Genomic DNA, 19,614 nt, shown 5'->3' with positions numbered 1-19,614 from the left:
TTCCCGTCCTCTAAGTGCTGCAGGAATTAATAAAAAAACAATACAGAAATCAGTTAGCGCACTGCACTTCCGGTTCCATTGCTCCAAAGTCAATGCGGTTTTTCGTTTTTTATTTAATTTTTGGTTAATAGGCTACTCCAAATTTGTTTTTGAGCAACAGGCCACATGCGATGCAGAAGTGTAACTAGGACAAATAAAATATGTTTTCCCCGTGTCCCATTAGCATAAAATATATAGTGTGTCAATTAAACAAACTAAATCGGATACTCACTTACATAAGGTTTTATTAGTTCATAAACAGACAGAACGAGTGTTTCTTCGTGTCAGGTTATTTCAAACTTCATCATGAAACTAATGAGAGCATATTTGTAGGGATAATTATTTCAGAGTGATGGATCTGTGGTTTTATATTTTTAATCAGAGCCATACTTTGCATCTAATTTGTCAAAGCGTCTGTAGCTTCTTTTAATCACTTGATTTAACCACCTTATATAATATAGATTTGCAATAAACATGAATTGGTAACAACTAAAAATAAAATGTGCATGGGTGACCCCTCAGGCTTGGGGTCAAAGGTAATTTAAAAGGAAACTTAGCGGGCCTGGCTCAAACGCATAATAGGCTTCCACAGATTTTTTTTTTTAGTTTTGTTTTTGATTAATAAGTGTACATTTATATTCTGCATTGATCAATATTTTAAATGCTATATTATTTCATTATGTCACCAAGCATCATTTTAAAGGGGAAAAATGTTAAGCAATCATTATAGTTTTGAAGGGTAGATTAGCCTATAATAAGTAATTAATTGTATCACTTTAATTCCATTTTCCTAATTTCCTAAAAAGTGTTAAAATGTTACATTTTGCCAGATTTTCAGTATTTTGGGACTTTTTGTTTTACTTCCTCTCCACAATAAATTTATGAAAGCTGTTATTGTACTTTGCACTTTTCTAAGAAGTAATAATAATAATGTTAATAATAAAAATCACTATAATAATCTATATATATTTTTAACAATTTGCATTTGTGCACAATATTTGATTTTATTTGTTTATCAAATGCTGTTTCCAATAGCTGTGATCACACCAAGCACATATTTATATTAATAAAATGATTAATTAAATCGATAGAAGATAATAGAAATATTACAAAACTATTTTTTTTTTATATATATTATTTGCTTTTTTAAGAGCTGAGAGTTTTAAAGTAAGATATGGTAATTCAGAAACTCCCAAAAAGGCATATCCTACCTTTTGACTATCAAAAAAATAATAATAATATGGCATTACCATTACAGACAATATCAAAAATCCTATTTTTCTGGATTGTGTGTGTGTGTGTGTGTGGCCATCCATATGCATACTGTTTATGCCAGTTCACAGTCCATTGTGTGTGCACTGCCCCCTAGTGATAGTCTCTGAAATTGCAGTTTCATTGCTTTACTTTACAGTGTGTACATTCCTTCAAGCTCATCATTCTATAGACCTTATTCACAGCAGCGCCATCTTTGAGTGTTCAGCTGACGAAACACTGCAAAAAAACTTATTTCCAATACATTTCAGAAGACAAAAAACTTCAAAAAACAAGAGTTGTGGAGAATTATAATTGATCTATCTATTCTAGGAGCTTTATTATGTGAATGCCATTGAAAACACGGTAAGTCTATGACATCCTCGCTTTCATATCATGTTGCTGCCCTGAATAAGGCCTGACTGAAAAATGGCAGAGATACCTGTGGGATTTTGACAGATGTAGTTTATTTTCACTTGCCATCTGACATTGATAATAACTACAGTACATCAGAGGAAAAATGTTTGTACAGCGTACTAAAAGGTTTCAACCAGAAAATTGAAAAAGAAACAGTCCAGGCTTTGTATAAAAGATAAAACACAAAGTAGACAAGAGATAGCGGTGCAAATTTCATGGTACCATTCCAGTGCAGTTAAGACCACTGTATGGTTGCATTGAGACTGGTGATGTGTTGTAGTTACATGGAAAGATTCGCACAAAAGAGTCAACAAACATTGGAAAGAGCTGACATCAATATTAATGAATAATTTAAAAGAATATCGGTTAAGTCCAGTCAACATGACGTTCACAAACACATGTGCTTCTAAAACGCACTGCTCATATGGCAGCCTGTGATGCCCAAAGCCCAGCTTTAGGAATGTCCCACATGAACAAACACTTATTGACCTACAATATCCCCCATTACGGTCAGCAACAGCTAAACAGGGCACTTCAACACTGTAGATGAGGAAATATACGGCAGTTACAACAGGAAGCTCTCCACTGAGTCACTGCAAAACGGGAATGGAAGCAGAGTTTCAGGAAAGAAGCGTCACGTCGGTAGAGGGAATTCTTGCAGGAAAGCCAAAACCTTCACAGTGACCTTCTGTTCTCATCAGAGGTGCTTAGAGTCAGTAAAGGCCGTCCTCTAAAGATCCTTTCACTTGCCAGATCTTCACTGTCCGGTCACTGTGGAAAACAAAAACAAATGCCAGGATTCAGATTAACAATCTGATGAACAACAATGCAGTTTAGCAACTATTTTTAATGAAACAAAATGTGAGTGGTAACTACCCAAATGCTACCACGATGCTTGATTGTTGTGGGTGGTTGCTGGGGTGTTTCTATATGGTTGCAAAGGTGTTCTAAGTGCTTGCTATGAATTTGCATGGGTGTTCTGGTGGCTTTTAGCACATTGTTAAGTATCTACCTCGGCTGTTACCAAGGTGTTGCTATGCGGATGCAAAAGAGATCAGAGTGGTTGCCAAGGTGTTGCTACGCAGTTGCTAGGGTGAGCTGGTGGTTTTTGATCACACTTATGTATTTGCCAGGGTAGTTACCAAGGTGTTGCTAAGAGGCTGCAAAAGAGTTCAGAGTGGTTGCCAAGGTGTTGTTATGCATTTGCTAGGGTGTTCTGGTAGTTTTTAGAACATTATGTATTTGCCTGGGTGGTTACCAAAGTGTTGCTATGCGATTGCAAAAGAGTTCAGAGAGGTTACCAAGTTGTTGCTATGCTTTTGCATGTGAGTTCTGCCGGTTTTTAGCACATTATGTATTCACCTGGGCAGTTACCAAGGTGTTGCTATGTGAAATTGCGAATGCAAATGAGTTCAGAGTGGTTGCCAAGGTGTTGCTAGGGTGTTCTGGTAGTTTTTAGCACATTATGTATTTGCCTGGGACCTGGGTGGTTACCAAAGTGCTGCTATGCGGTTGCAAAAGAGTTCAGAGTGGTTGCCAAGGTGTTGCTATGCAGTTCCTAAGGTGATCTGTTGTTTTTTAAGCACACTGTTATGTATTTATTATGTTGCATTTGCTAGGGTGTTCTAGTAGTTTTTAGCACATTGTTATGTATTTGCCTGGCTGGTTAGCGAAGAGTTGCTATGCGTTTGCTATGCAGTTGTTGGGGTGTTCTAGTCATTTTTAGCCCATTACTCAGCTAACACACAATGTACCAGTCACGTAATTAATTGGTACTTTTTAGTAATTTCACGAGTCACTAGTTGATAATGTAATGACAACACTGCAAGCCCCAAGTTTCATGACCATCAAATTACCACCTCGTCATCAGTAAGGTTATAAGTAAACCAATTATGTTCAGATTATGTACAATCATTTTAATACTTTGGGAATTTTATGACTCGTTAACCATTGCATGTCCGGACATAGAATAAAAAAAAAATACCAACTGATTACCAGCGTTTACGTTACAAGTCATGTATTCTGATTAACCTAGGTTGTTATGTGGCTTCCTGTGCTATGGTTTTATCTGTGTTTTTCTGTCTGTGTGTCGGTGTTTAAATGCCTGTCACTCACTCTGAGGCGGTAAAGAGCTGATTGCTGTTTGTGCAGATGTCATTGACAGGGCTGTCATGACCCCTTATTTCTCCCAGAGCTCTGAGCGTGTCTGTGTGCCAGAATTTGAGCAGTCCGCCCTTGCAGCCGCTCACAACAGCACTGGAGCCAGGAACCACCGCCAGAGAGCTCAGCAGATCCGAGTGAGCCCGTTCTACCTGCTACAAGAACACATGCAAACAAATCGATTATAGCAGGATGACTGAAAGTTGGTTGTGAGGGTTTTACATTAGTCAGTGTCTTAATGCGTGATAGTTAAGAGTCATTTATAGATTATTTTTAGGTATAAACAAAAATCAACTCTGTTCCAGATCCTAGTGAGCTGACTCGCTGTCCTCAGGACCTGAAACCTGCTACTGAGATGAATGGGAATGCTAACAAATAGCTTTCAAATTGATTCAAATGGAGTTTAGCATTATCATCAGGGCTTGACATTAACTTTGTTGCTCAACAGCCACTGTGGCTAGTGGTTTTCCAAAGTTACTAGCCACTCAGCATTTTCAATGACCACAATTTTGACATTGATGTAGATATTTGTAATATTATCTCATAATTTGGCAGCAGGTATATTAGGCTGCTGTCACTTTAAGACTGGCGCACGGATCCATTATATTGTTACACATGCGTTTTCTTTCTCAACTGTTAACGTTCACTTAAAACACAGAGTTATAACTGACTTTGTTTACATGAATACTCCACAGGACCAGCATTTTGACATTATGTTTTTCATATTTGACTGTTTAACTGCAAGAAGCAGCAAAAAATAACTAAATTTAGTACTGAGAGGTGGCATTATGCACGCGCACTTTAGGTGTGAGCACAAAATCTGCAGGAATGAGTCAAATTATGCGCAATACGTGCAATCCCACGCGGAAATTCAAGCCCTGGCCCCTGTAACGCCAACAATATTCATCCAGAGCAAATGAAACGAGTGAGTGAGAGGAGGCGGGTTTGTGTGTCAACTCGCTGTCTGAGAGATTAGAGAGCGAGCTGGTATCCTGTATCTATTCTGCGGGAAATGAGTATTGGAATCGTTTCAGATTTTTCAGTATCGATATGTATCGAAAATCGATATTATTGACAACACTTCACTTAGTTTATTATTTCAGATGCCTTTTTAAAAGACTACGATCGTAAAATATATTTATTACATAATAAAATTCAACCGTCCAAAGTGTCAAGTAGGAGTGACTGTTACACGCCACTGCTGAAATCCACCTGCATTTGCCGGGTTGGTGGGTGTTAACGTCAAGCCCTGATTATCATATCGCTTATCTACCGACTTTTTGTATATTTACAATACATTTGATCTCGATTCCATGAGAATGACATTTTTAACTCAGCTCAAAGATTGACTTATAAACACAATGCTGTCGGAACAAGATCTTTTAAGAAGGCACCACAATTTTGCTGCAAAATGGAACCGGTTTAGCTTTGGGAATGATGCCTAAAAATGCTGCTTAGGTAGACAGCATCACATGATTCTGGAACACATCCAGAGCGTTTACCGCCACTCAGCAAATCTGCCTTTTCTTGCATCAGGTACTTACCCCTTGTATATGTTTGCTGGCTAGGTCCCATTTTTTAATGCAGGAGTCTCTGGCAGCAGTAAAAAGTGAATCCCCATGTATGGCCAAAGCCTCCAGCCCATCCTTATGGGCTGGGTCGAAATGATGTGCGCCGCTGATACTGCCCTGGGTACCTTCCACAACTTCAAACATCTGCAACACAATACAATAAAAGCCTAAGGGATACAGAACAAGTCCAAAAAAGCATATCTATCGGAGCCCAAAGGCATCTCGATTTGTTTCTGGTTGCGCTTGAGGCTACAGTATATTAATGGTTTAAACTAACGTTTTTGTTCAAGCAACCATTAATTATCTGCAACAGCTTGTGTAATTGTGCATGAGCTGTGAGCAAAAGGTGAAAATTATCATATGTACCCATAGGGGCTCTTATGTTAGTTCACGGAGAGAATGTTAGAATGTCTGAACGTACCTTAACGGTGTGATCTTTTGAGCCTGTTATGACCACATCTTGACCCTTCCCCATCTGGTCTACCGCAAGACACATTACCGGCCCCAGATGTCCCGCCAGTTTCCCAGTAGATACAAACCTGTAGAAAGACAACAGGATAATGTGTAAATGGAGACTTAGCGCTGGAATACATTATACAACTTAAAATCAGAACACTAGGGATTGGACTCATTGGAAAACCTGGTATCGGACACGCTACTGAACTTTCAAATATTTCAAACGCAAAAAAACTCAAGTAGAAACGTGTGCCTTGTCACTACGAGACTCTTGACAAATGAAAACAATATATGTTCTAAATTCTGCTCAAAAAGGTTTGAATTCCTCCAACTGGGTGGAATTGTAGTCTGATGCTAAAAAATAGGAGTATGTGCCCATCATACACTGATCGACATTAAGGCTACGTTTACACATGGCCGGCAATTTTCATAAAAGGACATTTCACCCCTCTACGTTTTCAAAAATAACATCGTGTACACCTGTCAGTTTTCAGAAAAGTGTTAGTTTACACAAACCCGTGTATATGACGTCAAGAGCATGCCAAACCTGTAGGTGGCAGTGTAACGAGAAGCTCAAGCACAGGTTAGCCAATCAGAATCCCGAAAATAGTCATGTGACGGCGGCTGCCTAAAACTCTGTTTCTCTCAGTTTACATGCAAACGTGCAAACAAAGTTTTCCCAAATCTCCACTCTGGCCGGAGTTTTTAGAAAGAATCGGTTTCAGAGGTGAATTCTCCGTTTGTGTGTAAACGAAGGGCACAAACGAAGGGAAATGTCTTTCAAAATAACCATGTACGTGTAAACGGGGCCTAAGACCACTGACAAGTGAAGTCAATAACATTGATCATATTGTTACAATGACACCTGTCAAGGGGTGGGATATATTAGGCAGCAAGTGAGCAGTCAGTTCTTAAATTTCATGAGCTGGAAGCAGAAAAAATGGTCAAGCGAGTGAATTTCACAAAGGTAGGCAACTGGGTCAGAGCCTCTCCGAAACGGCAAGGTGAAGTAGTATTATATAGTTTAAAGAGTATGTTTCTGTTAGTTTGATACTTAGTTAGCATGCTAGATGGTTAGCAGGTTAGTTAGCTATCAGGGGTGCAGGGATACAACAACATTATTGTGATCCATCATTGGAAAAATTAGTAGCTAGTTATGACTAATTCCCAAATGATCTGTTGTTATCCAAATATCAAACTGACGTCAATTACATCAGTTGGTGGAGTAATAAAATAATGAACATTGCCTCTGAGGACTACATCACTATTTTTGTTCTCCACTGTTTTGCTTTATATACAGGTGTTTGATTCAACCGCAGGTTTTCTGCCCCCGCTGGATTGTGTTGATGCTGTTCAATGATTCCAAACCATAGTACATTTGCAACATCAAAGTGTCCTCCGTTTACCCCGGTTGCTAGGCAATGCTTTTTATTTGTTAACCTTTAGTATTGTTTCCAAACCGTCAACAGATAACGGCATGTGTGTCTATCTGCCCTAAATTTACTGCAAATGTTCTGAAGAACGTCCATTTCTGCTGAAGGCGAGCAAAAAATGAGATATACATTCTCTCTGCTTGCATTGCATCAGTCCCGCTTGTCAGTGAGCGAGAACACAAACAAACACACAGTTTTACCAAATCATATTTCATCAACAGCGGTTCACTTTTGTACGATTGCTTCATATCAGCAGTGAGCCATACAGGAGTTCACATAAAGCGTAACCAAGACCATCTTTTTTAAACGGATGTAGTGGCGATTTTATGATATTCATTGATCTTTAGTAAAATATAGATGATTCAAAGAATGTCACATGTGTGACTCTCACTTGTTAGTGTGAGAAGATTCTGTTTATGTACCTGGGAAGGCAGAAGGGAGAGACACTCCAGAGAACAGACGAACAAGGACCTCTGACCTAGATGTCAGAAGGCCATTTGATGCAGGGGGGGGCTTAGTGACGAATCTAAACTAGTGTTATGGCTTCCTTGTCTATGGAAAATTACTGAATGGAAGACTACTGGGAGGAGGGCTCTGAAGAAGAAGGCCTTGAATCTTAGATAAAAGCTTGTTGAGTCTGTCCGAGGGTGTGTCACTCTTCTGCACAGGGTAACAACTGTGTATTAGACTGCTCCTATTCTTGCAAGAATAAATACTTCTATTTTATAATTTGATTTTGAGTCTCCCTTACGCAGTGATGTTTGTTTGATGAATTTTTGCCACAACACGGACTTCGGTAGTGTTTAGACTTGGTACATGGTAGACCATGCGCAATGATTTCCAATGATTTCCTGAAACACAATCAACTATGGTCTTCCATTACCAACATTTGATTCTAGCAATGCTTTTGGAAAACACTCCCCAGGTTACTGGTTTTCTACAGTCCATTTTCTCTTTCAGGTCAACGATTGAGAGTATTGACTAGTAACTATTGAGTCCCATCAAATACAGTTTAATTTGTATATTTGAAGATAACTCTACCCACGTGCGTTTTTTATTAGTTACAGTCCCTATTTAGCACTGAGAAGAACTTCTAGACACTCGTGGTGAAATCGGTCATACCTTCTCAAGTCCCACATCCTGACCGTGTTGCCTGAAGCAGCATAAAGGAATGTGCCGGAAGGATTGAGGGCGATCTGATTGATCTGATTTTCTCCTGGTGGAATGGCAACAGAACTGCTCCCACACGTGTCACCTTGGGACACTTGTCCAGAAGAACTAAAGGAGACAAAAGGCTAAAAATGAGCAACCATAGGTAAAAATATTTAGAAGCTTTAGAGAACAGTGGTTTTTAATATATTAAACAGTACCAGAATGACTCACGTGAGTGTGCGGATGCATTTGGCAGAGTCACGGATGTCCCATACTTTGACATAAGCAGTGGAGACGGTGAAGACCAGGCTGGAACAGTATCGGACCGACACTACACTGCTGGGATGATCTCCAAGAGACATGATTTCCTGACCCGTTACCAGGTTCCACACCTTACATGTGCGATCTGAGATGAAAAAAAAGGGATGGGTGCAAATATAACAATGTTTATTTGTAATTATTGTAGGGGGTATATACTAGCAATGCATTATGGGTAACGACTTGAAACTCCTTGCATCTAAGACTGGTTAAATTTTGTTACAGAATATAAAAACCAATGTAGTAGAGTTAGCAAGCTATCGTAAATACAGGAATGGCTTGAATATAAATGCTTAAAAAGTACAAATGCTGCTAGCGCATTGCTAGTTTTCAGTGCGCCAACAGCTGAAATGCTCATTAGAGTTATAGTTAGTATACAGAGTTCTACAGAAATTATGTTCACTGTGGTTTGAATGTTTTAATTCACCCTCCAAACCAACCCCCTCAATTAATATAGCTAGAAGCGAAGGATTGAATGTGACACCTTCATTTTTAAGTTAGCTAACAATTTCAACTCAAATAAATGTAATGCACATGCTTTTATTCATCTGTTAGTTAATCAACTATATAATACGTAAAATAATATAGTCAAATGGTCATTATTGTATATTAAATGACCAGCTAAGTGTGACTCTTAGGCTATGTTTACACGGAAACGATCTGAAGAGAAAACGCAAAAGTGGCGTTGCGTTATCACTTTTTATTCTGCGTTTAGACGAGCGTTATGGGGGGGAAATCTGCGTGCATATGGTGACGCAAAAGTGTGTGAAATTCGATGTAGTGTGCACTCCAGGCGGCTAGATGGCAATGTGAAGCACTGAAAGTGAAATAGCCGCTGACACAGTTTTTCATGTTTAATACGGTAAAGCTGCGCTTTAACCCTATGTGCTCTTTGCGTGTCGCTCAGAATTCTTATTTTTTTTGTCAATGAAATTAATGCTATATTTTAGTTTGATAATGTTTTGTTATTTTCCTGTACTGGCGCATGCCTGTGACGTAAACGCGTACGCGACTTCACTGTCTAGCAGACTTTTGCGTTTTTACCCTTTAGACGGGAACGTGATGGTGGAGCGTTTTTAAGATTTCCACTCTGGAGGGTGGTTTCACTTTTTTGCGTTTTTAAGCCCCAAAAACGCCATCGCCGTGTAAACGAAAGGCACATCCGATCAAATATTTTTACGTTTTCACCCACGAGCGTTCTCGTATAAACAGGGCCTTAGTGAAGGGTTAATTATATGCTACTTTGTAATTTTACTGTAGCAAAGACATGTTTATGAGGCTATGATTTTTACGTAAAAATAATAAAGATCAGTGTCTGACCCTTTGAGCCGGTGAAGAGCAGATCATCAGTTGAGTCCACACACAGCAAGGGTTTGGTATGACCCTCGGCCACGTGCACACACTGCAGTCTGGCTGCTCGGCTGGAGCGGGACGCTTGAACTGGGCTTACCGCACCTCTGGACCAAAAAAAAAAAACACAATAATAATCCATGAAACGCTTAATCAAACCAAACTAAATAAAATACACTGGTTCTGTTCCAAACTGTAGTGAGCAGCCTAGCTAAACAGCACTTTTAGGCATCATAGCAGTGAAAAATAGATCGCGGACACTGACAACACGCTGACAGACAGGACAGACCAGCTTACTTTTGATATTAAACAGTGTCACTTTTCAAATTTGGTCTTTAAAAAAAAAAAAAAAATTATGGTTTTGTGGCTCTTTAATGTGTCTGACAGATCGCTGTAGAGCATCAGTTAAAGCTGCTCATGAACCGATCATCTCTTCTAGTTCATTTTTTAGCATCAAATAAACATGAATGAACATAAGAAGGAATGTTGTTTTAACCGCGGAAAGGCGTCAGTACACTCCGTTTCTCAAGTTCAAATCCTCCCATGTTAATCTACTAACTCTCCTGACTGCTTTGTCAGACAAAATGGCGGATGGCGAAGTATGATTGGTCAGATCACCTGTCAATCAAGCTCCCTGCGAAGGGTCAATTACCAATGTAATTTTTTCACGGCAAAATCCATTCATTTCATTTGGAATCCACAGGACTAGAAATTTTGTGTGAGGGCGAATGATGTTCAACTGAATAAAGCACAGCTCACATAGAGGTTACTTTCAAAACAAACGGCTTTCTGTAGGTCAACACGGAGAATCCACATGCCCAACTTAAACAATTCTTGAAATCTTTCGTCCTCACGCAAATTGTTTGGATTTCAATTGAGATAACTGGATTTCGCCTGCAAAAATCCAAATTTTTCATGGTTGAAATCCAGTCTTCTCAATAGCTATTCACATAATCATACAATATCGACAATAGGACCATTTTTGCCCATAATATTTTGCTAAAGTGACCCCACCTTAAAAGGTTGATTGCAACATTACACTGCATTTTAAGATACCTATTTATGACCAAATTCTATGGCAATAGTATTAATGTTATGTTATAGTATTTATGACATGTATAAAACATGTTTTAAAATGGAGTGATAGACGCTATATATATATATATATATATATATATATATATATATATATATATATATATATATATATATATATATATATACACATCGGCCCCAGAACTGAATTATTTTTGTCAAAACTTGCTAAAGTGGTTTTGTAATGCTAAGTGCTTTATAAAGTTGCTATGTTGTTATTCTAGGTTGTTGCTAAAGTGGTTTTTAGCATTTTTGCTATGTGGTTTCTTGGTTGTTTGAATGGTTGCCAGAGTTCTGCTACGTGGGACAGCTAATGCTAATTATTAGTATTAGTATGCTATTGATGCTAGCCTTAGTAAACTTTGTTCTTGTTCACTGAACGACAGTATGGACGATCACTTTAGCAATGCAAGAGATTTAGAACATCTGTACACAAATTTAGCAAAGATGTTTGGAAGGAGGAATTCTTGTAAAGCTAGCCGTTTCTTACGGTTTGTCCAGGGTTCTGGTTTTGTCTGCAGGGTTCTGGCTCCTGTCCTGAGCTCTTCTGCGGGTGAGGGGCGAGCGGTCCACAAGCTTCTTTTCTGTAGCTGTGGGAGATCTGGCACTGGAGCTACACAGTAGACAAAAGCCAGCGCAACTTAAAAACTTCACATTAGACGTGACTGTAATGCTAGAGGAGATGTTAAGGTGAATGCATTTGCCACACTTTATTTAGCTGTAGTGAAAATGTGTTTTATAACTGTTAGTTTTGACTAGCAAAAACCAATTTGATTAGCCTTGTTCATAGGCATTGTGAAATACACTTCATGTGCTTAATCCTTAATACATGAACCAAAACATATATCTTTTCACCAATCACTTACACAGCATTTGTCTTGGATGCTAAGCTAGAGGAGAAGGCCGTTGAGTCTCTGTCCCCTAAGTGGGGAACAGGGGCCGGTTCTTTATTTCCCTCAGGATTCTCCACTACAGGAAGTAGAGCGGCAGAGAAATCCTCTGGAGGGGCATCAGGGTCACCAGTGTTGGCGTACAACAACTCCATTTGGGTGGTAGTTCTTCTGCGTGCCTAAATTCATCACAAATGAAAACAAAGAGTACAAATACTTTAGTTAAAGTATGTTAAATTAGAAGTGAGGAAAATGTCTCATGATTTCAATTTATGTCCTCGACATAACTTTTTTTTTCCTCAATGAATATAATAACTGTTTTTTATTTATTTATAAACTGTTATTCGATGTTTATAAGTTTAAATTATGTGAACAACGTAGTATATGAAGTAATTTAAAAGATCAATATGTTTTAGTGAGTGAGTGTATAAATATATATATATATATATATATATATATATATATATATACACACACACACACACACGAGTAATTTCAGCTTTACCATTACAGATATAAATTACATTTTTGAACATATCAGAATATATAACTTATTTTGAATTGTAATACTTCACAATATTACTGTTTTTTTCTTTCAGTATTTTTACTCAATTAAATGCAGCCATGTTGAGCATTATAGATTTCTTTCAAAACCATTAAAATCTTATTGATCCGCATCTTTTTAATGGCATATATATATATATATATATATATATATATATATATATATATATATATATATATATATATATATATATATATAATTGTGTGTGTGTGTGCGTGTATAATTCCTTTAGTTTGTTCTACCTTATTTCTGACTTTTGTGTCTCCGCAAAGTTTCATGAGATCTGAAGCCAAACAACTGCAAGATACAAATATTCGGATGTCAGACAAAAATATCAAAGTTCATAATGAAATGACACGTTTCTGAAAGACACCGACAATGATTGAAATGGTTCCGAATAACTTTGCTGATTAAAAAATAAAAAGCACACAACAAGCAATTTCAAAGGTAGCTTAAACTATCCTTCACCAAATGACGTTAGATCAATAACAGAATCTGACTGTGTTATATAGATGAAAGCTCATCAAGACAGATTTACAATTGTTTATAGAGCTTCATTGGCCTGACTGTAGTGCATTACCTTTTCTCTGTGGCGGGACTCTGTGCTGATTCATCACTGCTGCTTTCATCACCGTTTTCTGAGCAAACACACACACGCACACACACACACAGACTTCAACATTAGGAACACTAGTCATCTCTCAGCTTGTCAGTGTATGTCAGTAAACATTATTATTCAAGCGACATGCATCATAGTGTTGTTATCACAACCCTGAATTCAACAGAACTAGAAAAGAGGAGGTGTGTGTTCAGTCTACAGCCAGGACACCAGCATTAGGGATGCAAACACATTTCTGAAGAGTGTATGGTCACTATGGCAGACGTGGAAAAAGGAAACTAGTAAGTGAATATGTAGTTCGGCTGCATTTTTACTGTGTTTATCATATAAAGCATCATCCATTTTTTACCAAATAGATTTAAAATGTGACAAATGCTTAAAGCAAGAAGTAATGATAATAATAATAAAATAATCGAGGCACGTTTTTGTATTTTTTCCCTAAATAAACACACAGAAGAATGACGGTATTTAACTTTTCATATATATGCACCACTAAACATCATATGCACAGTTTAAACATTATTAAACACGTTTTTACACCGATAAAATATATAATTTTTACACAAATTAATCACTGACTTGGCTGAAGTTTAAATATTTTAAATGTGCAAATGATAACCATTCATATTAATGTGCTATTAAAATATCATTACATAAGGAGTGGCAGTGAAACCAAACTTAAAATAGTGTTAAAATCCTTTCAGTATTAATTATTATATTATAAAATATTATATTAATTATATAATATATTGTATTAATAATTGTATTATATGTTTGTAATATTATTAGTGCTGGGCAATGATTAATCGCGATAAATCGCAGTATTTACATAATATATGTGTGTATATTGTCACTGTGCATAAGTATTTTGTTTATAGAAATACACACATATGCATGTATATATTTAAGAAAAGTTTGTTATTTATACAGTATATACATGCAAATATTTCTTACATATATACATGCGTGTATTTATATAAACAAAATAATTATACACACACATATTATGTAAACACACTTTTATTTTGATATGCGATTAATCGCGATTAGTTTGCCCAGCACTAAATATTGTGTTATTGTTAATTAAAATGTTAATTATTGATATAATATGAATTATTATTATTATTATACAGTATGATACTGGATTTAGTGCTGAATTTAACACTATTACAAACTAATAACAGCTGAAAGAGTCTACGTCCTCCATGGGTCTTTATTAGAAGCTCTTTTCCAGTTGAACGGCATGTTCTGAATCTTCACAGAGTAAAGTCCACAGGGGGTTTAGGCAAGACCCATGCAGCTCTACGCTACTGTTACTGTCTGTTAGTCTGAGGGAGACACATGCACCGGTGGGACAGCTCTAGATGCCTCTACTTACCCGATGGCACGTTACCTAGTTCTGTTTGAATTCAGGCAACAAAAAGACAAAAGCAAATCAAAATCACACTTAAAAGGAACAAGTCTAGAGAAGAGCTGAACGTGAGCGTGTGTTTATGCGCGTCAGACCTTGGAGAGCGTTCCCGAGCAGGGCGTCCAGCTCAGGGTTGAGCTCGGCTTTCTCCTTGAGCATGTGGAAGAGCAGCTGGTTCTGCGTGGCGCTGTTTATCTCCGTCTGTTTCAAACGGCCCTCCATCACTTTGATCTGAGACTCCTTCTGTGCAGCTTGAAAGCCCTGAGAACAATGATATACAACGAAATGTTACTGGGTGGGGAAATAATACAAACCTGTACTATGTTAGCACCCTTTTTTTGATTCAATTAAATCCACAAGTAAAAAGTCCTGGTCTACATTTTTGAACGTTAAGGTGCACTCAGGTATGGGTCATACTATGGATGTAAAATGTATCCTAAATGATAATCATGCTAACTCTGAATTAAGGATACACACATATAGAAATTTTTGGCTGATACCAATGTTCAACAAAACCGACATTCTAAACTTGTGGTCAACTAATTATTATTTATTTATTTGTTTAGAGAACAGGATGACCCAATGCCAATATATGTAATACGGTTTTATTGTTAGCAAATAAGATTTACGAATTAAAAACACAATATTAATATGCTCTATTAACTGAATTAATATGTAATCAAAATTCACCCAATAAGTAAAATAAAGCAATAAGCCCCGCGAAGCCGTGTTTTACAGTGGATTTAGAACAGCTAAGGGGCGTTGTTAGGCACGACGCGGAGCGGAGTAATAAGCCCCTTCAAGCCCCTATTGCTTTTATAAAACGGTAACTTCATTAAAATATTCATTTTAATATTTATTTTATTCATAAAACTAAACACCAGCAACAAAAATATAACGTTATTAACACATGTATTCCTCCGCCAAGCAATGTAGTTCCAAAGAGGTTGCTAAGCAACACATGCAGCAACAAAGAATCACAAACGGCAGTTGTGCAGTAATACTGATGTAATGCGGTCACAGGTGTGTGTTTGTTGAGTAATTTACAACGGCTTCGAACGCGGCTCAACCTATCAGAATCAAGGACTGGAACTATCCATTTTATAACATAAAATGTAAACTATCCAGTTGTACCCAAGGCTGGAACTTTATTATATTATAATGAAGTAAACTTGTCACAGTACTCATTTAAATAAAATGTAAAAAAAGTCAAAACGTAAAATGTACACTATCCAGTAGTATCCAAAGCTGTACATTATATTATGTTATGTTATATTATTAAAAATTTTATCAAAAAAAGATTGATGTGTAAATAATTTTTTTTTACCTAAAACCAAATTTTATTTATTCAAAGTGCTAATATTGACCAGTGATTATTAATGTATTGAGCATCTCTAATTTCAAAATGAAAATCTACCGAGCTCCCGTACCTTATTGATGGCCATTGACAGGAAGTGGTCGAGCAGGACACGGGCCTCTGACAGCGTGCACGAGCTGATCACAGCCGAGACGTCCACTGTATCTCCCTCCTCCTAAAGCGGAGAGCCGATAGAAAGCGATTTTGAGCCAATGCATCGAACATTTCTGACCCGCAAAACATCATAAAAAGGGTCTGCTGCTAGATTACTATAATTATACTGTATGTCCAGTCAGGGTGCGCTACTGTGTGACATCATTTCCTGTTTCAAGTACCTTGGCCTCTTCCATCTGCATGATGTTGGCCTGGCAGTCGGCGATGCTGTCGTTGATGTAGTCGATGTTGGCGGTCAGCGACTCCATCTCTTCATTGAGAGAGACGACGGTCCTGTCGGCATCCGTGTCCTCGCTGGCGATCTTGTCCCTCTTTTTCGTCACCTTCTCTCTGCGTTTGGTCAGCTCCTCACGTTGCTGTACACACAGAACGATTTGTCAATTAACCCAATCTCGAATTTTCTCTAATTTACATTAAACAAACGTCGTAAGTTTTCATTGATGGGTATGAAAAAATGTATAATAAAAGGACATTTCTACAAGTCACCTTAAGTAGGCGGATCATTTCGGTCTCCATGTTGGAGATGGTCATCCTCTGCATGATGATGTCACTAATGTGACGCTCTAGCGACTGCCATTTGGCCCGTGCTGTTCTGGTAAAGTACACTCCTCCTGTTCTCATCTGGTACCTTCTTCAATACAAATATCATAACCACATCAGTCACTCAAATACTCATGAGCCAACACATCTGGAATGAAACCTCACGCGTTACCTGGTCCCGTTAGAAGTCATGGCCCCGGCGGTGTGTGGTCGGACGGGGGGCGTACGGGGTGAAGACTCCTGCAGAGGCTCTGGTAAACTGATCTTGCGGTTAACCTTGCCTGATGCTGGCCGCACTTGGCGTCTCAGGGCAGATATCTGATTCAAAAATGTTATACAGTGTTTTACTGTGAATGATTAAAGAGTTAGTACACCCCACAATTAAAATGCTATCATCATTTACTCATGCTAATGTCAGTCCAAACTCATAAGGCTATGCTAAAACTATCTCTGAGAAGTTGAGTCTCTGAGGCTGTGTGTTCACCAAAGCATTTTAAGGCAGCTTTCTGCGTGTACTTGAGAACGCTTCGGCGGTGCAGCGATTTGTGCAGTTGAGACGCTATATGTGCTATGGAACAGTTACTAGTATCCGATTTCGAAAATAGTTTGTTTCTGAATATAAAAATGTCAACATAAATCTAACAATTCCACATTGGTTTTGGATATAGAGATGGCTTGCTTAGTTGGAGACAGTTAATATTCAACAATAGTATTGATCTGCATTACTTAAGGTGGACGATGACGCAATTTCCTTCTAGAAACAACTTTGTTGTATTATTTTCATGTTATCACTGTGAAGCTGCTTTGATACAATCTGTATTATAAAAAGCGTTGTATAAATAAAGGTGACTTGACTTGCTGTCGTTTGTAATAGTTGTACAAGCAGAATGTGATGATGTGGTGTTTGTCCCGCCCCTCCTCCACTGCGATTTTTAGACGGGTTTCCATTACAAATTTGCGCAAAACTTTTGTGATTTTTTTTTCTAAATGTCGACAAAAAACTATTGCGAAATGACGGCGTTTCCATTAACCGATGTTATGCGATTAAAACGTCATTTTTTTCCCTCTCGCGATAAATCATTCCAAAAAACATGGTAACAGACGTTGGTAGGATTTAGGTTTATCTCAGCCGCCGCACTGGCCATTAGTATTAATCGAAGTAGATGTAGGCTATGTGTGTTATCCACTTATTAATGGTAAGGAAAGCATCTTATACTGTGAGCGGCACATATGAGGTGTTTCTGGGTGTTTCTCCCTCATCATAACTGCCTCAAACTCTTGATTTTGGCATTTCTTTGAGGTTTAGAATCCAGTATTCCTGTAATTATTTTGTCTTTTATGAATTTAATAAAGAACTCTGTCTCGTATTCTGTCCAAACACACCGCGTTACCTACGTCACGTGACCTGTAAATGCGCAAAAACTGTTTCCATTGCAATTTTGCTAAATATTCCTTTTTCGGATTGCCTGAAAACCCACCTCATGCGAGCGTAAAAACTTTTTTGCGATAAATGGGAGTTTTTGCGAAATTTCCATTAGCCATACTTTCAATTTGCAATTTGCGCAATTTGAAGGGTAATGGAAACGCGGCTAGTGACAGTAGCCGCATTTCCATTACCCTTTAAATTGCGCAAATTGAAATTGCGAATTGAATATACGCTTAATGGGACCACGTCAATTTTGCAAAAACTCCCATATACCGCAAAAACGTTTTTACGCTCGCATGAGGTGGTTTTTCAGGCAATTCGAAAAAAGGAATATTTCGCAAAACTGCAACGGAAATATTTCTAGTATTTATAGGTCACCTGGCGTACGTAAAATTCAATAATTCTTTAAAGAAGCCGTTCTTTTTTGGAATGATTTATCGCGAGAAAAAAAAAAGTTTTAGTCGCATAACATCGATTAATGGAAATGGCGTCATTTCGCAAAAGTTTTTAACAACATTTTGAAAATATCGCAATAGTTTTGCGCAAATCTGTAATGAAAATACAGCTAGTGATGAGCGCTGTGTTTTTACCAAAAGATGAACATTCTTCAACACTCTCGGCGCCCGGTAAAAAAACGACCAGTGCCTCGTTGCTGACGTTTTTAAAAATACGGAGAAAAAAAACGCTTTGGTGGACACACGGCCTAAATCCCTTCAACCAGCTACAGACATCAAACCAGCGCTTTTGTAACAAAAAATTGTAATTCCCAAATAATCCAGGTTCCGTCACCTCCTCTGCCCTCCTGCGTAAAACAAGCTCCTGCTGTCTCTTTTGAGCCTCAAGCTGCCTCAGTTGGTGCTAAAACGAGACAAGAAACAGAAAACAAAAGAGAATGAGCAGGGATTGTCTCTGAGAATATCCCATAATTCTCTGGGGCTGTTCAGGGTGCAGTGCGTCACCTCCTGTTTGCGCTGGTCTTTCTTAAGTGTGGCGATCTCTCGGTTGCGGCGGGTCTCTGTGACTCGGTTCCTCTCCTGTTGCTCCTTCATCTGTTTCATCAGACCAACCTGAACGCAACAGAGTCACCATGATAACAACGATTAGACACTTCAGCGCAGCGATGGTTGCCCGGATCAGCTTGAACTGCCCTTTAGTATGAGCCATAGTAAAAAAATACACAAACGTACCTTGGTTTTCTTCATCTCAGTCACTTCCTGCTGTAGTTTCCTCAGCTGTTTCTCGTACTGTGATTGGTTCTTCAGCAGGCGTGCGTGCTCCTTCTGTGCCGACTGGAGTTTCTGCAGCTCCTTGTTCATGGAGGTCAGCTTCTTCTCGTACTCAGATTTAATCTTCTTTGCTTTCTCCTCCGTACACGTCTCCACTGAGCCTG

General features: G+C 38.2%; 1 protein-coding gene across 5 annotated transcripts in view; it reads right to left on the bottom strand.

Annotated features, from left to right (window-relative positions):
• Positions 1–1,737: 1,737 nt before the first annotated feature.
• LOC307003662 (kinesin-like protein KIF21A) overlaps positions 1,738–19,614 on the bottom strand; it is a 52,889-nt gene continuing 35,012 nt past the window's right edge. For 2 of the 5 annotated variants that reach the window (XM_079622370.1, XM_079622373.1), the window contains 20 exons: positions 19,412–19,611; positions 19,184–19,291; positions 19,014–19,082; positions 16,971–17,116; positions 16,745–16,889; positions 16,420–16,614; positions 16,158–16,259; positions 14,823–14,988; positions 14,695–14,715; positions 13,278–13,335; positions 12,940–12,994; positions 12,109–12,311; positions 11,733–11,855; positions 10,118–10,254; positions 8,711–8,885; positions 8,450–8,605; positions 5,860–5,977; positions 5,412–5,582; positions 3,823–4,022; positions 1,738–2,478 (listed from right to left, as the gene is read on the bottom strand). In XM_079622370.1, coding sequence (XP_079478496.1) covers positions 2,421–2,478; positions 3,823–4,022; positions 5,412–5,582; positions 5,860–5,977; positions 8,450–8,605; positions 8,711–8,885; positions 10,118–10,254; positions 11,733–11,855; positions 12,109–12,311; positions 12,940–12,994; positions 13,278–13,335; positions 14,695–14,715; positions 14,823–14,988; positions 16,158–16,259; positions 16,420–16,614; positions 16,745–16,889; positions 16,971–17,116; positions 19,014–19,082; positions 19,184–19,291; positions 19,412–19,611 — 2,606 coding nt within the window. In that variant the 3' untranslated portion in view covers positions 1,738–2,420. The remainder of the gene's footprint in view (positions 2,479–3,822; positions 4,023–5,411; positions 5,583–5,859; positions 5,978–8,449; positions 8,606–8,710; positions 8,886–10,117; positions 10,255–11,732; positions 11,856–12,108; positions 12,312–12,939; positions 12,995–13,277; positions 13,336–14,694; positions 14,716–14,822; positions 14,989–16,157; positions 16,260–16,419; positions 16,615–16,744; positions 16,890–16,970; positions 17,117–19,013; positions 19,083–19,183; positions 19,292–19,411; positions 19,612–19,614) is intronic. The other 3 variants (XM_079622372.1, XM_079622374.1, XM_079622371.1) reach the window with 2 other exon arrangements.

The sequence above is a fragment of the Phoxinus phoxinus genome (assembly GCF_949152265.1).
Source record: "Phoxinus phoxinus genome assembly, chromosome: 9".
In the NCBI taxonomy this organism is placed as follows: Eukaryota; Metazoa; Chordata; class Actinopteri; order Cypriniformes; family Leuciscidae; genus Phoxinus; species Phoxinus phoxinus.
Note: the sequence above shows the minus strand (reverse complement) of the source record. Positions and strands in the feature narration are given on the sequence as shown.